Source organism: Engystomops pustulosus, chromosome 6 (genome assembly GCF_040894005.1).
Source record: "Engystomops pustulosus chromosome 6, aEngPut4.maternal, whole genome shotgun sequence".
Lineage (NCBI taxonomy): Eukaryota > Metazoa > Chordata > Amphibia > Anura > Leptodactylidae > Engystomops > Engystomops pustulosus.
In genome coordinates, this window is record NC_092416.1 from 123002068 (window position 1) to 123019845 (window position 17778).

General features: G+C 45.6%; 1 protein-coding gene across 4 annotated transcripts; it reads left to right on the plus strand.

Moving 5' to 3' along the window:
* Positions 1 to 724: 724 nt before the first annotated feature.
* Positions 725 to 17725, plus strand: SNPH (syntaphilin). 4 transcript variants are annotated; one of them, XM_072110823.1, is made up of 5 exons: positions 725 to 856; positions 6320 to 6407; positions 6491 to 6595; positions 12079 to 12228; positions 15397 to 17725. In XM_072110823.1, the coding sequence occupies exons 1-5, from the start codon at positions 841 to 843 to the stop codon at positions 16340 to 16342; spliced, it is 1305 nt and encodes a 434-aa protein (XP_071966924.1). In that variant the 5' UTR covers positions 725 to 840; the 3' UTR covers positions 16343 to 17725. The 4 variants fall into 4 exon arrangements, with proteins under 4 accessions (XP_071966924.1, XP_071966923.1, XP_071966921.1 ...); XM_072110822.1 differs by having other exon boundaries at positions 745 to 856; positions 6317 to 6407; XM_072110820.1 differs by lacking the exon at positions 725 to 856 and adding an exon at positions 4871 to 5662 and having other exon boundaries at positions 6317 to 6407.
* The last annotated feature ends 53 nt before the right edge of the window (positions 17726 to 17778 follow it).

The window sequence follows — 17778 nt, forward strand, 5'->3', positions numbered from 1 at the left end:
GCGCCTCCATTGAGTTTCTAAACACGTTGAAAGCGCCACATGGGACCCCGAGGGCGCATTCACACGATGCGTTGCGTTTTTTGATGCATTCCAAAGGCTTCACCCTTGATCACATGTTGAAGTAACATTGCATTTTAGCAAATGCAATGAAAACCCAATGTTACTTCAACATGAGATCAAGGTTGAAGCCTTTGGAATCCGTCACAAACGCATCAAAAAATGCAACGCATCGTGTGAACGCGCCCTGAGGCTTAACACAGGTTTGTGGTCAGTACGCACATCCCTGGCCGTGTGGTGGCCGGATTCAGGTATGGTAGCTGTATGATGTAAGGAGATCCCACAAAACTTCCAGACAACTGAGTACTGTGATCATGGTCTCAATACACCACAGGGACTCCTAGTCTCATACATCACTAGGATGCTTAGAGGGAAATCCAGGCACCACACCCCTCCAGCCCTGAGAAAGGAGAAATCCACTACAGATAGTAAAGTGCAGAACATAACAATTTATGTGCTGAAAAACATATAGTATGACAAATGTGATGGGAGTCATAAGTTCTGCTAAGCAAACCATGTATAACAGACAGCGCAGTGAGAGTGAAGTGCACCAAGCCAGTGTAACCTTGCGATTGTTTGCCATTTATATATGTGTATTATATTAATATACTCGGTTAGGACACGGGTAACTACAGGCTCCAGCACATTCATCACTATGAGCTCTGTGGCTTTAAGAAAGAGAGAGATGACGCAGCGCCTCCCCCTCTCCCGCTGTGGTGTCCCTGGCCACACCTCTCCTCCTCCCCGCACTCCTCCTCCGCCGGCCGGAGCTGCGGCAGCATCATGCAGAGCCCCGCAGGTGACAGCGCCGGGGCTACACGCAGGGGTGGGGGGCCGCCACATGCATGACCCGGGAGAGGCCGCTACTAGGGGACAGTCTACACGGAAGAGAATGAAGCGTTCACAGTGCTTTAGCGGGAGGTTTCAGGGTGATAGTTCTGCAATATGGAGGATTGGGGGCGCAGAGTGGTTGCGTATGGAGGATGAGGGGGCGCAGAGTAGCCGGCTGTGCAGAATGAGGGGACGAGAAGTGACTCACATTAGAGCATTAGGGAGCACACAAGGGTTTGCCCTGGAGGATGAAGGGGTGTGGAGTGGTTGGCTCTAGAGTAAAACGGGGTGCAGAGTGGGTGACTAGGGAGTATAAAGAAGTGCAGAGTCCTTGGCAGTTGGAGTATTAAGGGGTGAAGGGTTGTTGTTTGTGGAAAATGAGGGGTGCAGGGTGGTTGGCTGCGGAGGGCGAGGGGGTGCTGATTGGTTGGCCGCGGAGGGTGAGGGGGCGTCGGGTGGTTGGCTGTGGAGGGTGAGGGGGTGCTGAGTGGTTGGCCGCGGAGGGTGAAGGGGTACAGGGTTTTTTTGGTTTTTTTTGCACCAAAATCAGTGATTAAAAACCGCACAGAATCTACTTTAGGTGCAAATACCCTTAAGGATATAGAGTCGTCAGCAGAAGACCCCTTGATAGACAGTACAGTGCCAATGGGTCAAACTGGAGGCAGCTAGATTATGGCATGGTGTTGTTGAACACCTTGCAGCTGACCCCTATCCGTCTGTTGCTCTCCCCTAGATTACACCTTTGTTCTGTAGTCTGATTACAGCAACTGACCTGGAAACTAGTGGTTTAGTATTTTTCCTTCATGCTAGTAACATTTTTATTCTAGTAATCCTCATTCCCCATTCAGTATACTGTTGGCACGTGAAAGGGGCATTACTAGAAGAAAATGTTACCCGCATGAAGGAAAAATAATCAACTACTTGTTACACAATGGGCCACATTTACTAAACATCCTGCACCAGTTTTCTTGTGGACTTTTCAGTTCTTTTATGTGCAAACTGCTTTCACATGTATTTAAGAAGTGTCCAAGACACATATGTGTGGCACGTGACTCACTTGTATTGCGGCTGCACTATTGCCGATGTGACACAAATTTCTGCACTTAGGGTGATGCCACACATGGCGTTTTTGGTCCGTTTTTAGTCCATTTTTCCCAATTATCTTAATAGATAAACAGGTTGTAAGCAGCCAAATGCATGGTAAACAGCCAAAAATGGACTGAAAACGGATGTTTAAAAACGGACCAAAAACGCCATGTGTGGCATCACCCACAGGGGCGTTCCTGTGCACATTAATCATGCAAAGTCCAACGTAAGTGTTACAGGTGCACCAAAATAAAAGTTGGTGAACTCTGTTGGAACTGTGTAGCGAGCGCCAGATTCATGAAGAACATGCGCCACAAATCATGAATATGGCGCACACTTCACAGGCAACCTGCAATTAGTGATGTTTGCACCGATTTTAGTAAATGCCCAAATATGTGTAACCAGGGAAGCATTGTCCATGATGACCGATTCTGCTTTGGATGTTACCAGTTGTATTTTCTGTAAGAGTGATGCCACATGTTGCGTTTTCAAACAGCTGAAGAGATTTGCCGAATTATATTGTCAACATTGCGTTTAATGTAATGTATTAACAAAGCATTAACAAACACATACATTAACTTGCATTATGTTGACACAAAACGCAACGTGTGACCGCAGCCTGAAAGGTCTGACAACCACTAAGGTTGGATTTAGACAATATACCCTTGGAGAATCCAATGATCCTGCGCTGGTTGGAGTCAACTTTTGGGGTTACTGTTCTAACAACCTGAGTTTCCTTTTTGCATTTGGCCTTATGATGGCACAGAATCTTCTAAGTAGATTACATCCTGTTTACCAGGCAAATTTTGACAAGTTTGGATGACGAGCTGTTAATAATGAGGGGTGCTATGTCATTTTGGATGTGCCTTTCTGCTATCAGGAAAAACAACGTAGAAGAGCTTGCGATCCTGTCCTTGAATGAATGCATGGTCCTGCGCTATTCATTAATACGACCTTTAGTCCTGTCATAAAGGTGACTTGGGGCTGTTTATCTCTGTTCTTTCCGTCCACATCTATCTTGCTGCCTTTGCCACTATTCCCTCCGGATGTCTGCAGCGTCTCTTCCGTGCATTTGCTGTTATTGTGAAGGTCACACTGAGCTGTAGCATTGGGTTCATCTGTTCTCGCTCTTGTGTTTTTAAGCTTCCATCAGTGAGATGCATGGTTTAATGTGTGGGTGGATCTCCTGGGTCCAGAACACTGCAATTCTGCTGAGGGAGAGACGGTCTAGCATGAGGGTGTGATCGCTGGATAGGAGAAGGCAGGATTTCTGCACATTTATATATAGATGCTGGGGCATGCCTAGAGATGCAATGCCAGGGATGTAGGAAGAGGGGGATCTTGTTGCTGGCTGTTATCATTCACTCCCTCTTCCCTTTTAGCCTTAGAAAGTGGTTCCATTTTTACTTCGCATCAATGGCTTGTATAAAAGGTCCACTGCTTTCTTCCCTTTCTCATTTTCCATCATTTCAAGGTTAATACTTTACCTGGCTGGAGGTCTTCTTCTCCTTGGGCCTCTAAGAACTTACAGAAGTGATCTCTATTCAACTGTTATGAAATGCAACTTCTGCCCAACCCTTTGCATGGAGGGCCTGGCACAAACTCTTTTTTTTCCGCTTATGGTTGCACGACAGGTCATAAGTGCAACATCCATTTTTTTGAACAGAAGGCGCGATGCTGCACCAGGCATTATACTTTTCAAAAGTTTTTAATGGACTGTGCAACTAGAGCTTGTCTTATACTACCACAGAAAAACGAAGTTACAACGTTCTTATAAAATCAATACATGTAATCTTTATTATAAACACAAGACAACACAAAATTGTATTGTCATGAATTAAAACAATATAATTGTGCAGAGGAAATCCAAAACAAAAAAGGTCCGGTGAGACAAATATCCACATGAATGCATAACAGGGTATACTGCTTCAATATGAGTCACACCTCACTACTAAGTAAAAGACAAGTGTCCTACCCATTATATGCCGTCTGTGGCGTTCATGTGGATATTTGTCTCACCGGACCTTTTTTGTTTTTCTGTGGTAGTATACTAATTATGGTGGAGTAGTTCTAGATTCTGAATATGGCAGGCTACGTGCCGAGTCCCTAACTTCAGCAACATGAAGATAAGGTATTTATAGAGCTTGTCTTAGTAGAACAGTTTTTTCATAATTTCTCACAGGCTATAATTTACTAGGATCTGTGAAATGAAACAATGTCAGACTGATGAAAATAGAAGAAAACGTCAGTTTTTCATGCCTAATTATTGGCTCTTTCGAATGCAGATAGGCTTATTACATTAAAGGGGTTATCCGGGTTTAAAAAATTTCTTATGGCCGGGCTGGGGAGGGCTATTTAAATACAATAAACATGTACTTTCCTCGTCCGGCGCTGCCGATGTCCTGCGCCGCGGCCGGTCTTCTCTGTGCACCGGTTTCATTACAAGTGTGCACAGAGAGCTTCCGGCCGGCCGGAATCTCCCGTGCGCACCATCTCCCAGCGCTTACAACGCTGAGAGATAGGGACGGATGGGAGGAGCCGTCCACATTGCGGACCGGAAGCTCCCTGTGCACGGCTTCCGTGCCCCTGTAAACAAACAGGGGCATGGATCGAAGGGACCGCGGCGCGGGACATCAGCGGCGCCGGACGAGGTAAGTACATGTTTATTATGTTTAACTAGCCCTCCCCAGCCCGGCCATAAGAAATTTTTTAAACCCAGATAACCCCTTTAAGGTGGCATGGCTCAGTGTCTAAAAGGAAGAGTACCCTAGAATACAGCTGCCAGTGACCCTATTTTCCATAAGCTCCATTAAACATCATTGCTACATCATGTTTTAACTTTTTTTTTTAAAAGTGTTTTTTTTTTTTCTATACATTTCTCAAAAATCAATCTAGTATGGACACTATTATTTAATAGTTATTTAGCTAGTTCTACAAAGATGAATTCTTTTCCTTCTGTTGCTGAACATGTTATGTGCTTTCCTATCCATTGGTAGGAGATGGAATAAACTTGACCTGTGGTTTGGTTCCCCTTTCTTAAATGTCCTTATACTCATGTATTGTAGCAGAACATTTTTGGTGACTCCTCTGTTTGCCCAGTAGCACCCTGCACTTGTAAACTGTATCTACAAACTACACTAACTGAGTATGCGTCTTCTTGGCTTTTTCTGTTTGACTTTTTCGGTATTTTTATGTTGACTAGAATTATACTATGTACTGATTTAGCCTATTCGCTTTAGGAGTTGAAAAATTACAGAATTTCTGTATACAGGTTGGGGTGGAGACCATTTTTACTTAGGAATATATTTTTTATTTTATGTATTTATGAATTGCAATGAACCCAACTACACCACATCCTCAGGAGTATATATATAAAGCACGTGCCTGGGTACCAGTGGATGTGTACCAAGCAGGAGGACTCTTTATTGCTTAGCATCTGTTGATAGTGGAGCTGCTGCAGCTTATGTTCTGGATGTTATTCCTTACAGCTAGAAGTGGGTGGAGGAACAGGAAAAAGCTGTATCTGACAGCCTGGGATCCTAATCGAGCATCATCCCTGTTACTATGGCAACCGTGTGGGATGGTTGAGTGATGGGCTGGGTGCCATGTCAGCGTCTGACATCATCCTCCTCCTCCTCCTCCACAGCTCTCATGTGCAGGGACAGGGTGGATGGGGTCTCCGCTGCAGGTTTGTGTGTGACTCTTTGTCATAGATTCAGCATTGTGATGTCTTTTGTGCTTGTTTTATTTTCTTTGTAAATTTCTTTCATAGGAAACAAGTATCAGGCAGCGCAGCACAAAGTCTGCTTGCAGGGCACAATTGCATCTGTGTGTGACCCATTCTATGTAGAATGTGCCAGCAATGCTGTCAGTTTAGGCTTTTCTGTACACTTACAATATTAGCACTGTGCATTTGTCATATTTATTTTTTAAATTCTCATCTTTTCGAATATATAAAGAATAATTATTTGCTAAAAATAAACAGGTAAATGTCCAAAAGGGATGTAATATGATAATACTTGACAAGCTTATATGGAGCTAGACATAGAAGAAATGCTGTGGATACGGTAGTTTAGGATTTTGCATGTTGTTGATAATGCTTTTTGTGAGGTGCGCTAACACCAGGGCCTTAGATCCTTTAATCCAGGGGTTGAAACTAAAACCTCATAGATGGGTTGGTTGTCTGGTATAAGGCCTTAAGCTTGAGGTTGGACAGCTGCCAAGAAAGCAAAGGGGTTAAATGGTGCCAGGTCTTCGGGTTGGTTGTGTTGGCAGCAGAGACTGTCCTGTAAATGCTTCTACTGCCTACAGAAGTGTATGTCATGTGATTATGGCTTTCCAGCAGGTGCCCTGTGCCGCCCACTAGTGCCCCCCTGCTGCAGTGCACCTATGTCTGTGCCAGGAGGCAGAAGGTCTTCAACTGGATCACGCAGGTAAGCGCTCTGCTCCTTTGCAACCCATTTCTTCCCCTGTATGGTAACTTAATTTTTTTACATTGGCCTTTTTCCCATTACAGACGAACCTCACCTCCTGTATCAATGAGGGATCCATATGGTACATCATCTGTCAGCAGCAGCACATCTGGTTCTTACAAAGGAAGTGACAGCAGCCCTGCATCCAGGTAGCTATGGGGCATCTGAAAACTAAAAATCAACAAACTTGTTACACATTTACATTGCATTATGTGTTGTGTTGGATTTTGGAAAAATAAGGAAGAGATATTTTACAAGCAGATTAAAAATAAACCTCAGGTGGAGCCAACTTTTTGTGCTTTGTACTCCAAAGCTGTATTCAGACAGACACATCCCAGTGTAATTTAAATTTTTATTGGCCAGGTTAAGAAGGTCGCATAACAGGGACTTCCTGTACGTGGCAAGGGAAATCTCATGATAGTGAAGCAGAACCCAAGCTGGATCGTCCTGCAGCTCTCTGCCCATTGCCTCGCAAATCACCACCAACACCGCCGTCCAATATGGAGAAAGTGAAGGACTGCTCCAAAAAAATATGAAGGAGCGTGCCCTCCACTTTACCACAGCGCCAACGGGTCTGAGGGAACACAGGGAACATCTTATGAAGTACATACCATCTAGTTAGCAATTTATAGTTTATCTTCTGATGGTGAGGATTTATGTGCCAGTTCATATATATTCTCCCTTTGCTCAGTGGAAAGGTTCAATGTCTTGTCTTGTTCCCATTTGGCCATAAATTATGGAAAATGATCTTGCGCAGGGGTTATGAGGAGACTATATGCTAATGAGAGAGTACCCCTAAACTGACCCCTTTTTTGTGTGCATGCTCCCCCAAAGCCTGTCAGTGACCGCCTAAAGGCAGGAGGTGGCGCAATGGATCCTAAATAGTGTGCTAATTGGAGACCCTGCCACATGGGCGCCCGCGGGAGGTTTGGCAGGGAGACTGTCTTCTCCTTCACGCCAATTCCCGTCCACCAGGAAGTGGAAAGCCCTGAAGTGGCCAGCTATAACCCATTGCTTGAAAACTGGCGACGTGATCTTGGGTTACCAAGAATCGGTGTTTGGGGATAATCAGTGGGAGAAATAGTAGCCCTTGATCTGCAATGTTTAAAAGCCAACAGGGTGGCATAGATGGTAGGTTGAGTGGACAGCAATTGTCATTGTTTTTTCTCCACCCATGGGAGGCAGGATAGCGAGACACGGTTAAAGTTCTGCTCAATTGAGACCCAGGCCTTCATTGTCTCGTGTCTGCACCAGTCAACAACCCTACTTAGGTGGGAGGCCACATGGTATTGAGAGATATCCAGGAGTGCCACACCACCCTCCCTCTTCAGCAAGTATAGAATTTTTTTTCTGCAATCTTGGGGGCTTACTAGACCAGACAAAGGCAGAGAATAGTCATTGTACCGAGGTTGGAAAACTAGCAGGGATTCTAATCGGCAGGGTCTTAAAGAGGTAAAGAAGGCGAGGAAGGAGATTCATTTTGAGGATCAGCTAATGTCTGTGGATGCTATTAAAACAATGAATCTTTGTGCTTGCCTAGAGATCCAATAAGTCCAATGGGACTCAAAACCACCAGTGGGAGTGTTTTAGTTTTCCAGCTTCAGCCATCTGTTCAGTGAAGGGGACATGGCACTTCCAGAAGTGCTGTGGTTCCTTTACAGTGGTAGGAGGCCTGGAAATTACTGACCTTCTGTACAAATTAAACATTGGTGGCCTCTTCAAATCACCCAGTGTCCCACAAGAGAGTCAACCCTCTGTATAGACCTTGAGCAACTAGGGCAGTGGTGGCGAACCTATGGCACTCAGACCCATTTCTGTGGGCACTTAGGTTATCACCCCAGGGCAGAGTTCACAGGAACAAATCCATAAAATTTTCCTGCAGTCCCAGCCAACTTAAGAGATGCTGCTCTCAGCACCGTTTTAAAGCAACATTTTATTGGCACTGTTTGGAACTGCAGGAAAAGTGAGAAGGTGTGGGCAGGGCTGCATTATCTTTGGATGTCCTCCTGCTGGACCAACCATTCTTCCTGTACAGAGAGACCCTGGAGAGAAGCTACAATGATAGTCTGAATTTTCCCTCCTTCTTTCAACTGTATTGGTGGCCTCAGGGGCTGATACGATTGAAAAATGTGAAAGAACAGGTAGCAATAAGTTACTGCTTAAAATGTCATGTTGGCACTTCACAGTAAATAAGTGGATTTTGGTTCTAGCTTGGGCACTCTGTCTCTAAAAGGTTCGCCATCACTGAACTAGGGTCTGCTTGACAGTGTGAATAGAGCTCAAGACCAGGGGTCCCCAAACTTTTTGCATAGAGGGCCGTTCACTGTCCCTCTTAGACCGTTGGAGGGCCGGACTAAAATTTAAAAATAAATAGCGGTACATGTGACTGCATCTGTAATACACTGGGCCCCCCCCTCAATTAATTATTTAATATACTGCACCCCCTTGTGAACTATTTTATATATTGGCCCAATTAATTATTAAATATACTGGGACCCCTCTCCATTACTTATTGAATAATGCTGAGCCTCCCCCCACCATTAATTATTTCCTATGCTGCCCCCCACCATTAATTATTTCCTATGCTGCCCCCCATCGTTAATTATTTCCTATGCTGCCCCCCATCGTTAATTATTTCCTATGCTGCCTCCCACCATTACTTATTTCCTATGCTGGCCCCCTGACCATTACTTATTTCCTATGCTGGCCCCCTGACCATTACTTATTTCCTATGCTGGCCCCCCCACCATTACTTATTTCCTATGCTGGCCCCCCCACCATTACTTATTTCCTATGCTGGCCCCCCCACCATTACTTATTTCCTATGCTGGCCCCCCCCCCCCACCATTACTTATTTCCTATGCTGGCCCCCCCCCCCCCACCATTACTTATTTCCTATGCTGCCCCCCCCCCCACCATTACTTATTTCCTATGCTGGCCCCCCCCCCACCATTACTTATTTCCTATGCTGGCCCCCCCCCACCATTACTTATTTCCTATGCTGCCCCCCCCATTACTTATTTCCTATGCTGCCCCCCCCCACCATTACTTATTTCCTATGCTGCCCCCCCCCCACCATTACTTATTTCCTATGCTGGCCCCCCCCACCATTACTTATTTCCTATGCTGCCCCCCCCCCACCATTACTTATTTCCTATGCTGCCCCCCCCCCACCATTACTTATTTCCTATGCTGCCCCCCCCCCACCATTACTTATTTCCTATGCTGCCCCCCCCCCCATTACTTATTTCCTATGCTGCCCCCCCCCCCCCACCATTACTTATTTCCTATGCTGGCCCCCTGACCATTACTTATTTCCTATGCTGGCCCCCCCACCATTACTTATTTCCTATGCTGGCCCCCCCACCATTACTTATTTCCTATGCTGGCCCCCCCACCATTACTTATTTCCTATGCTGGCCCCCCCACCATTACTTATTTCCTATGCTGCCCCCCCCCACCATTACTTATTTCCTATGCTGCCCCCCCCACCATTACTTATTTCCTATGCTGCCCCCCCCCACCATTACTTATTTCCTATGCTGCCCCCCCCCCATTACTTATTTCCTATGCTGCCCCCCCCCACCATTACTTATTTCCTATGCTGCCCCCCCCCACCATTACTTATTTCCTATGCTGCCCCCCCCATTACTTATTTCCTATGCTGCCCCCCCCCACCATTACTTATTTCCTATGCTGCCCCCCCCCCACCATTACTTATTTCCTATGCTGCCCCCCCCCCACCATTACTTATTTCCTATGCTGCCCCCCCCCACCATTACTTATTTCCTATGCTGCCCCCCCCCCACCATTACTTATTTCCTATGCTGCCCCCCCCCCCATTACTTATTTCCTATGCTGCCCCCCCCCACCATTACTTATTTCCTATGCTGCCCCCCCCCACCATTACTTATTTCCTATGCTGGCCCCCCCCCACCATTACTTATTTCCTATGCTGCCCCCCCCACCATTACTTATTTCCTATGCTGCCCCCCCCCACCATTACTTATTTCCTATGCTGCCCCCCCCCCACCATTACTTATTTCCTATGCTGCCCCCCCCCACCATTACTTATTTCCTATGCTGCCCCCCCCCCCACACCATTACTTATTTCCTATGCTGCCCCCCCCCCACCATTACTTATTTCCTATGCTGGCCCCCCCCCCACCATTACTTATTTCCTATGCTGCCCCCCCCCCCCACCATTACTTATTTCCTATGCTGCCCCCCCCCCCCACCATTACTTATTTCCTATGCTGGCCCCCCCCACCATTACTTATTTCCTATGCTGCCCCCCCCCCCACCATTACTTATTTCCTATGCTGCCCCCCCCCACCATTACTTATTTCCTATGCTGCCCCCCCCCACCATTACTTATTTCCTATGCTGCCCCCCCCACCATTACTTATTTCCTATGCTGCCCCCCCCCACCATTACTTATTTCCTATGCTGCCCCCCCCCCACCATTACTTATTTCCTATGCTGCCCCCCCCCCCCCACCATTACTTATTTCCTATGCTGGCCCCCCCCACCATTACTTATTTCCTATGCTGCCCCCCCCCCACCATTACTTATTTCCTATGCTGGCCCCCCCCCCACCATTACTTATTTCCTATGCTGCCCCCCCCCCACCATTACTTATTTCCTATGCTGCCCCCCCCCACCATTACTTATTTCCTATGCTGCCCCCCCCCCACCATTACTTATTTCCTATGCTGCCCCCCCCCACCATTACTTATTTCCTATGCTGCCCCCCCCCCACCATTACTTATTTCCTATGCTGCCCCCCCCCACCATTACTTATTTCCTATGCTGCCCCCCCCCCACCATTACTTATTTCCTATGCTGCCCCCCCCCCACCATTACTTATTTCCTATGCTGGCCCCCCCCCACCATTACTTATTTCCTATGCTGGCCCCCCCCCACCATTACTTATTTCCTATGCTGCCCCCCCCCCCCCACCATTACTTATTTCCTATGCTGCCCCCCCCCCCCACCATTACTTATTTCCTATGCTGGCCCCCCCCCCACCATTACTTATTTCCTATGCTGGCCCCCCCCCCCACCATTACTTATTTCCTATGCTGGCCCCCCCACCATTACTTATTTCCTATGCTGGCTGCCCCCCCCCCCTACCATTACTTGTTTCCTATGCTGATCCGCCCCCCCCCCCACCATTACTTATTTCCTATGCTGGCCGCCCCCCCCCCCCCACCACCATTACTTATTTTTGTATGCTCCCACCCCCACCATTACTTATTTTTGTATGCTTCCCCCCACCATTAATTATTTACATCGCTCCAGTAATAGTGCTCGGGTGGACGTTTCTGGCCGCATCGAGCACTATACAGTGATGGGCAGGAGCTTCCTACCCGACTGTCGAAGACTGCGAAGACCTGGCGCGCCAAGCTACGGGGCCGCATAGAAACGGTCCACGGGCTGTCGTTTGGGGACCCCTCCTCTAGACTGACGAGAGTAAAAGGCATGATGTGTTGATGTTCATCAACATAAAGGTACTTAGCAGATTAGTTTTGTAATACATAATTAGTCACTGGGTCTATATTTTTGATTGCTTTTAGGTTGTTAGATTAATTTTGTAATACATAATTAACTTTTGCTGCTCTCTTTCTAGGCGCTCAAATAAATATAGTCTGTGCAGTGAAAACCATGGGATCAAGCCACCCACTCCTGAGCAATACCTTACCCCCCTGCAGCAGAAGGAGGTCTGCATCCGGCACTTGAGAGCAAGGCTAAAAGACATGCAGGATGCTCTGCATGAGAGGTAAGTCTGAATATGTGCTACCATCCCACCATACCTATTCACTCTTAAATGCTCACCTTGGCTCAGAATATCGCTAAGACGCCTGCTGATCAGTGCTTCTTGGTGCACAGATAATGAAGACCAAGCTGAGTTCCTATTTACTTCAATAGGAAACAAGAGCTGAGCTTCTGTGTATAGTGGCTATTACCAGAAACTGCTGAACCCCCCAATCTAATAGATCACTATTAGACCTATTTTCTGATTATATTCAATAAACTATAAAAATATATGTTAGATGCCAAACAAGTAACTGCACTGGCCACATTTGGTAAGAGGGCAAATACCCCTCTCACATACCTGCTGGAATCATCCATGTCTGTAGGCAGTCTCAAACATCACCCTTTAATCCACCTTTTTCCATGTGTTTCCTCTGGGAGGGCTTTCTCCTAGAGAATACACATGGTGAAATGTACGTCAGAGGGAGGAGAATGTTTCAGGTACTAATATTAGTATGTGTATGTTTTTCTATAAATAATATATTCTGCTATAAACCAGTTCTTATATGGATATCTATGAAGACTTCCTGTCTATATTTTGCTTTTTTTTTCCATCTTTTTTTAATTTATTTTTTGTCATATGTTTGAGGTCGATCAGTGGTTCCATTCCTCCACCTATTACTTTAGTCTAATTTAGCTGTGTGTTCTGCATCTACTAAACGGAGAAAAGATTATATTTTTTTTAGGAAGCTTAACCCCTTTTTGGAGTTTTTTTTTTGCCATCATTTTTCAAAAGCTATAACTTTGCATTCCGCGTTATCTTAGCCATATGAGATGTTATGATTTAAATTTTAATGGCACCATTTTATGGTACATGAATTTTATTTATGAACTTTTATTATTTTGGGGGGAAATTAAGGGGAAAAAAGTAATTCTCCTGTAGTTCATCTTCATCCATTCGTGTACGTCTTTGTTCTCATATTTATGGAATATATGTGAACCCCTCTATAAGTGTACAGCACCATGTAATTAATGGCGCTCTCTGAATAAATAATAATACTGTTAAAAAACGAAGTGAAAAAATTAAAGGGAGTGATTTAAAACATAACTTTTACTAAAGTATTAGAGGTAAAACATTACAGAGTAAAATACTGATGCTTTCAAGCAAATACTTCTGTGTGTGGAGCCCATCTACAAAACAAAAAGTAGATGCATATCAGAGCCTAGTCACATACTGGGAATGTATATAGAACAAGAATCCAGTATGAGGCTCACCTTCTAGGCCAAACTGCATAAATCACCATCATGATCGTCTGCGTTCCTTAGATTGAATGTATATCCGTTGTAATTGTCAACAAAAAAATTGTGTGTCGGTATAGCAGTGTAGTGATCAAGAGGCACACATCATCATACATATGTAGTGCATAGATCATGAATGGAAGAACAGCAGGCTAGAGAAAGACTGTTGGTGTAGTGCGGAGGAAAAGATGACTATGTCACTCTCCCTGAAACACCCTATATCCAAAGTCTGTCTCACCCTGATAGCCTAACTTCGGAACTGTGGTCCTAGGTGGCCACGGTCCCGACCAGAACTTCGCCCTAAATGCCTGGCCCTGGTAATAGCCTATTAGACAAGTCTGGTCCCGGTGGTGCAAAAAGTCTTGTGTCTACAAATGAGGAAAGACTGAGCAAACATTGTAGACACTAAAAGTGGTCAAAGGGATATATGCTTGTGAATGGTAGAAATAGTCAAGGGGTTTGAGTAACCAAGTCCCTAATACAGGGATTAAGTAGTCCTAACAGACAATGAAGATAGTTGAAAAGGGTTGAGAAATTGAATCCCATTCGTTTGCTCAACCCTTTTCAGCCATCTTTATGGGGTTGTGATAAAATGGACAGACTCGAAAAATGTATAATATATTGCTACCATTTGATCAATGCAGTATGTGCTGAATATTTTTTTCATAACAATTTGGGGAAATAATGAGATGTCCTTTTAAAGGTCTATCTTTTTCCTGATCTAAAGATTTAGGCCAGAAGTGAACAACCTTGATTGGTCCAAGTAGCGCTTTTTCGTACTGCTCAACTTTAAGGGGCAACAAAAGTAACCAGCAACTTGTATGCAAATGGAACCCAAGAAATTCTGAATACCACTCGAGAAACCAAATATTGCATTTAGAGCAGACTATAATAATGACCGAATGCTGGAGGCCCAGAGCAGACAGTGATAATACCGGAGAGACCCCAGAGCAGATGGTGATAATACCGGAGAGACCCAAGAGCAGACAAAAAACATTCTCTAATTTCCTTGCTCCTCTTCTGCTCCCTGCACCACACTGCAGCTTCAACTCTTCTACTGGTGCTGTTCTGTATCCCGTGCTAGATGTATGCGCTGGTGTCAGGAGCAGGAGAGGACCTGGGAGAAGTACAATAGCATCTTCTGGGGCCACTCTACTCTGGGTCCTGATGCCAGCATATATAACTCGCGCTAGGAATCGGAGTGAAGCGGCAGGTAAATTAAGGAGTCAGAGTTGGTTAAATTTAGGAGTTTGAGTCTGAAGTTTGGCTTTCGGACTCCACGTTGCTGTTGAATAGGGGATAACTTAAAGGGGGTTTTCTGAGTGTATTAAGAAAAAAGGTAGAGGTGGCCTGGGAGAACTGTAAAAAAATAAAACCTGTACTTGCCTTCTTTGGCGCGCACATTGTCCTGCTCCTCCGTATGGCAGTGCCCCTGTTTGTTCAGACTACTTTTGCACGCCATTAATTTCAATGTGTATCAGGTGTGTGGACAGGGGATGGGTGGGTTTGCCAGACGGGCAGAACTTGTCGGAGCTGAATGTGCCTGCCCCTGTAAATAAACAGGCACTGGATGGTGGCGCAGGACAACTGGATTACAAATTTTTTTTAGTTTCGTTTTTTACAGAAAGTTTGCATAGCAAAAATTATGCAAACGCTCCAAAATTTAGACATTCTTTTTCCACAAAGCCACCACTCCTTTTCTGAGGTCATTTCCCTGGTACTAGTCAGAAAAATTACTAAACAAACTGTCTCAAAACCTTAATAAATGTGACGCAAGGAATTTCAGACAATTTATTGGTATAAAAGGAAACGGAATTGGTTTAAATAGTTTGATAAATCTACCCCATTTTGTCTAGTATTCCTACTTCACTGTGGCCTTTCCTCTGTAATTTAGAGACACAGAAGTTGACGAGTTGCGATCTCAGCTGAGTCGGATGCAGGAAGACTGGATAGAAGAAGAATGTCACCGAGTGGAGGCACAGTTGGCTTTGAAGACAGCACAACGAGAGATTCAGCAGCTGCGTGAGGTTATGGAGAGTGTGCGAGGCCGCCTAGGAGAGGGAGAAATGGGGATGCAAAAATATTTTGCTGACATCACTCTTCAGAACCGAAAACTTGAGACCCTCCTCCAAAACATGGAGCAGGCACATGATGGCACCATACATGGTGCAGAAGGTGGAGGCTCTGCTGGCGATTCACCAGCCCGGTCCCTCACCCGTAGCTCAACGTATACCAAACTGAGCGAACCTCCTGTTGGAGACCGCAACTCTCAGGACACTGGAGATAGCGGGTATGCTGCCCCAGATGATAGCAGTGCTGTGTCCTCTGGTACAGAGTTCTACTTGGGCGAAGGGCCCTTATGTCTTACTGTGCAACCCCCACCAATGTGTGCAGAAGCTGCTGTCCAGGCTAGCTGTGTCAGTGATTGTGGGGTGCAAACAGACGAAGCAATGGGCACCCCAGAACCTGATACAATATTAGAAAAAGTTCTACAGTCACAAGCTGCAGCCAACACAGTGGACCCCCAAGAGCCAGAATGTGCAAATGCTGAGCCAAGCTGTGTGGTGGTGGTAACAGATGGCACTGCCAACTTGGAAAACACAGATGGTGAGGATACTGATGCTCCTCTCAATTACTGGAGTCGACATTTTGTTGTGGACCTATTGGCTGTTCTGATCCCTGTGGTACCCACTGTAGCCTGGCTGTGCCGTGCACAGAGGCGTCAAGGACAGCCTGTATATAATATCAGCTCCCTGATGCGAGGCTGCTGCTCTGTGGCCCTGCACTCAATCCGCAGGATCAGTTGTCGCCCAGTCAGGGCTTCCACCAACCAGCCCTAACCTCTGGTGCTGCTACTGGACACATTATTTAGCACTTTGTAGGACATTTGTGGGAGGTACAAAGGTAAAAGATGCCCTTTGCTGGAGGTCAGTGTGTGGACTGTATGCAAATTTATTACTGACTTGTATCCTTTAGTAAACTTCCCTGATAGTTGGATGGGATATCTGCTCTTCCTGAGATTGTGGGTCATTATGCAAGTCGGACTCTGGCCTGCATGGTGCACTGTGTGTTGCTGGCATGGTCTGCTACAGTCAGTTTTGTATATACCTCTAGAACCGATATATAGATGCTGCTGAACCAAGTACACAGGTTATGTCTTTATCTGCACCAGGTTCATAAAAGTCTGTATCTCCATCACTCACCGTGATCACCACATATGAGATGTACAGGAATCCTCCTCCGCTCATGTAAACGTGTACTTGCTCGTGATGATGTGTATGCTAGCGCCCATATGATCCGATGGAGTGTGTGGCCATTGAATGTACTATGTACATATATGTTGTATGTGGGAACTGGTGCTGTGTATACATGCCTTGGGCTAGTCCTGACTGCACTTGTTCCAATGTCTTATCCTTGGCTGGTTCTCTGTCCTCCATCTCCCCTTGCCCTGGCTTTGCTGCTGCCACACTCCTCCTTTCTTTACTCATGTGACCTTGAAGTGTGTCATGGAGCATTGTACATATGACCCATCGCTGTACCAATAAGGGTGTTCCTTGGCCTGGTTCACTATAGTCTATGTTCAGTACCTGCAGCTACCTCCCTTTTGCGTGCACAAGACCCACAGTGTCAAATGGATGCTGGGATTCGCCATCTAATGTCACAACAATCATACTGTTACATTTTGGTCAGCAGAACGTTTGGTTGGGCAGGAGCTGGCACGTTGCAGGAACACGCTGCTAAGCACTGCCACTCTGCATTTATTTATAAGCTCTGCTTTACGAAGTCCTCTTGGTCCTCTGCACTTTTGGGGGGGAACAGTGATTCTCCCCCTTTATGTTAGCCGATTCTCTGTAGGAGCTGTACTTTGTGTGCTGGTCACTTAAGCTGTAATGTATATAATGCTCACTAGGGGGCACTGATGAGCATTATTACAGACTCCACAGGGACTGGCCAAATATTTTTAGCACTTAGCAATCTTTTTCTTTGCACTTACCCAAACCCCTTAATGTCATGGGAGAAAGTGACCAATGATCCTCAGCACTTGGTCCCATTGCTCCCTCTCACTAAGCTTTTGTGGACAAAAAATTATGATATTGGAATGACATCACAAAAGCTATAAATCTATATATAAATAGAGAGATCTATATTTTTTGATGTTGCTTGTCATTTGTTGTTCGTCCTGCTGAATGTATTAAACTGGCCTGAGCCACATCAACAGCCAAGTCTGTCTAAGTGGTCGTCTGTCTGTTCTAGCCTGTACTATAAATTGTCTGCA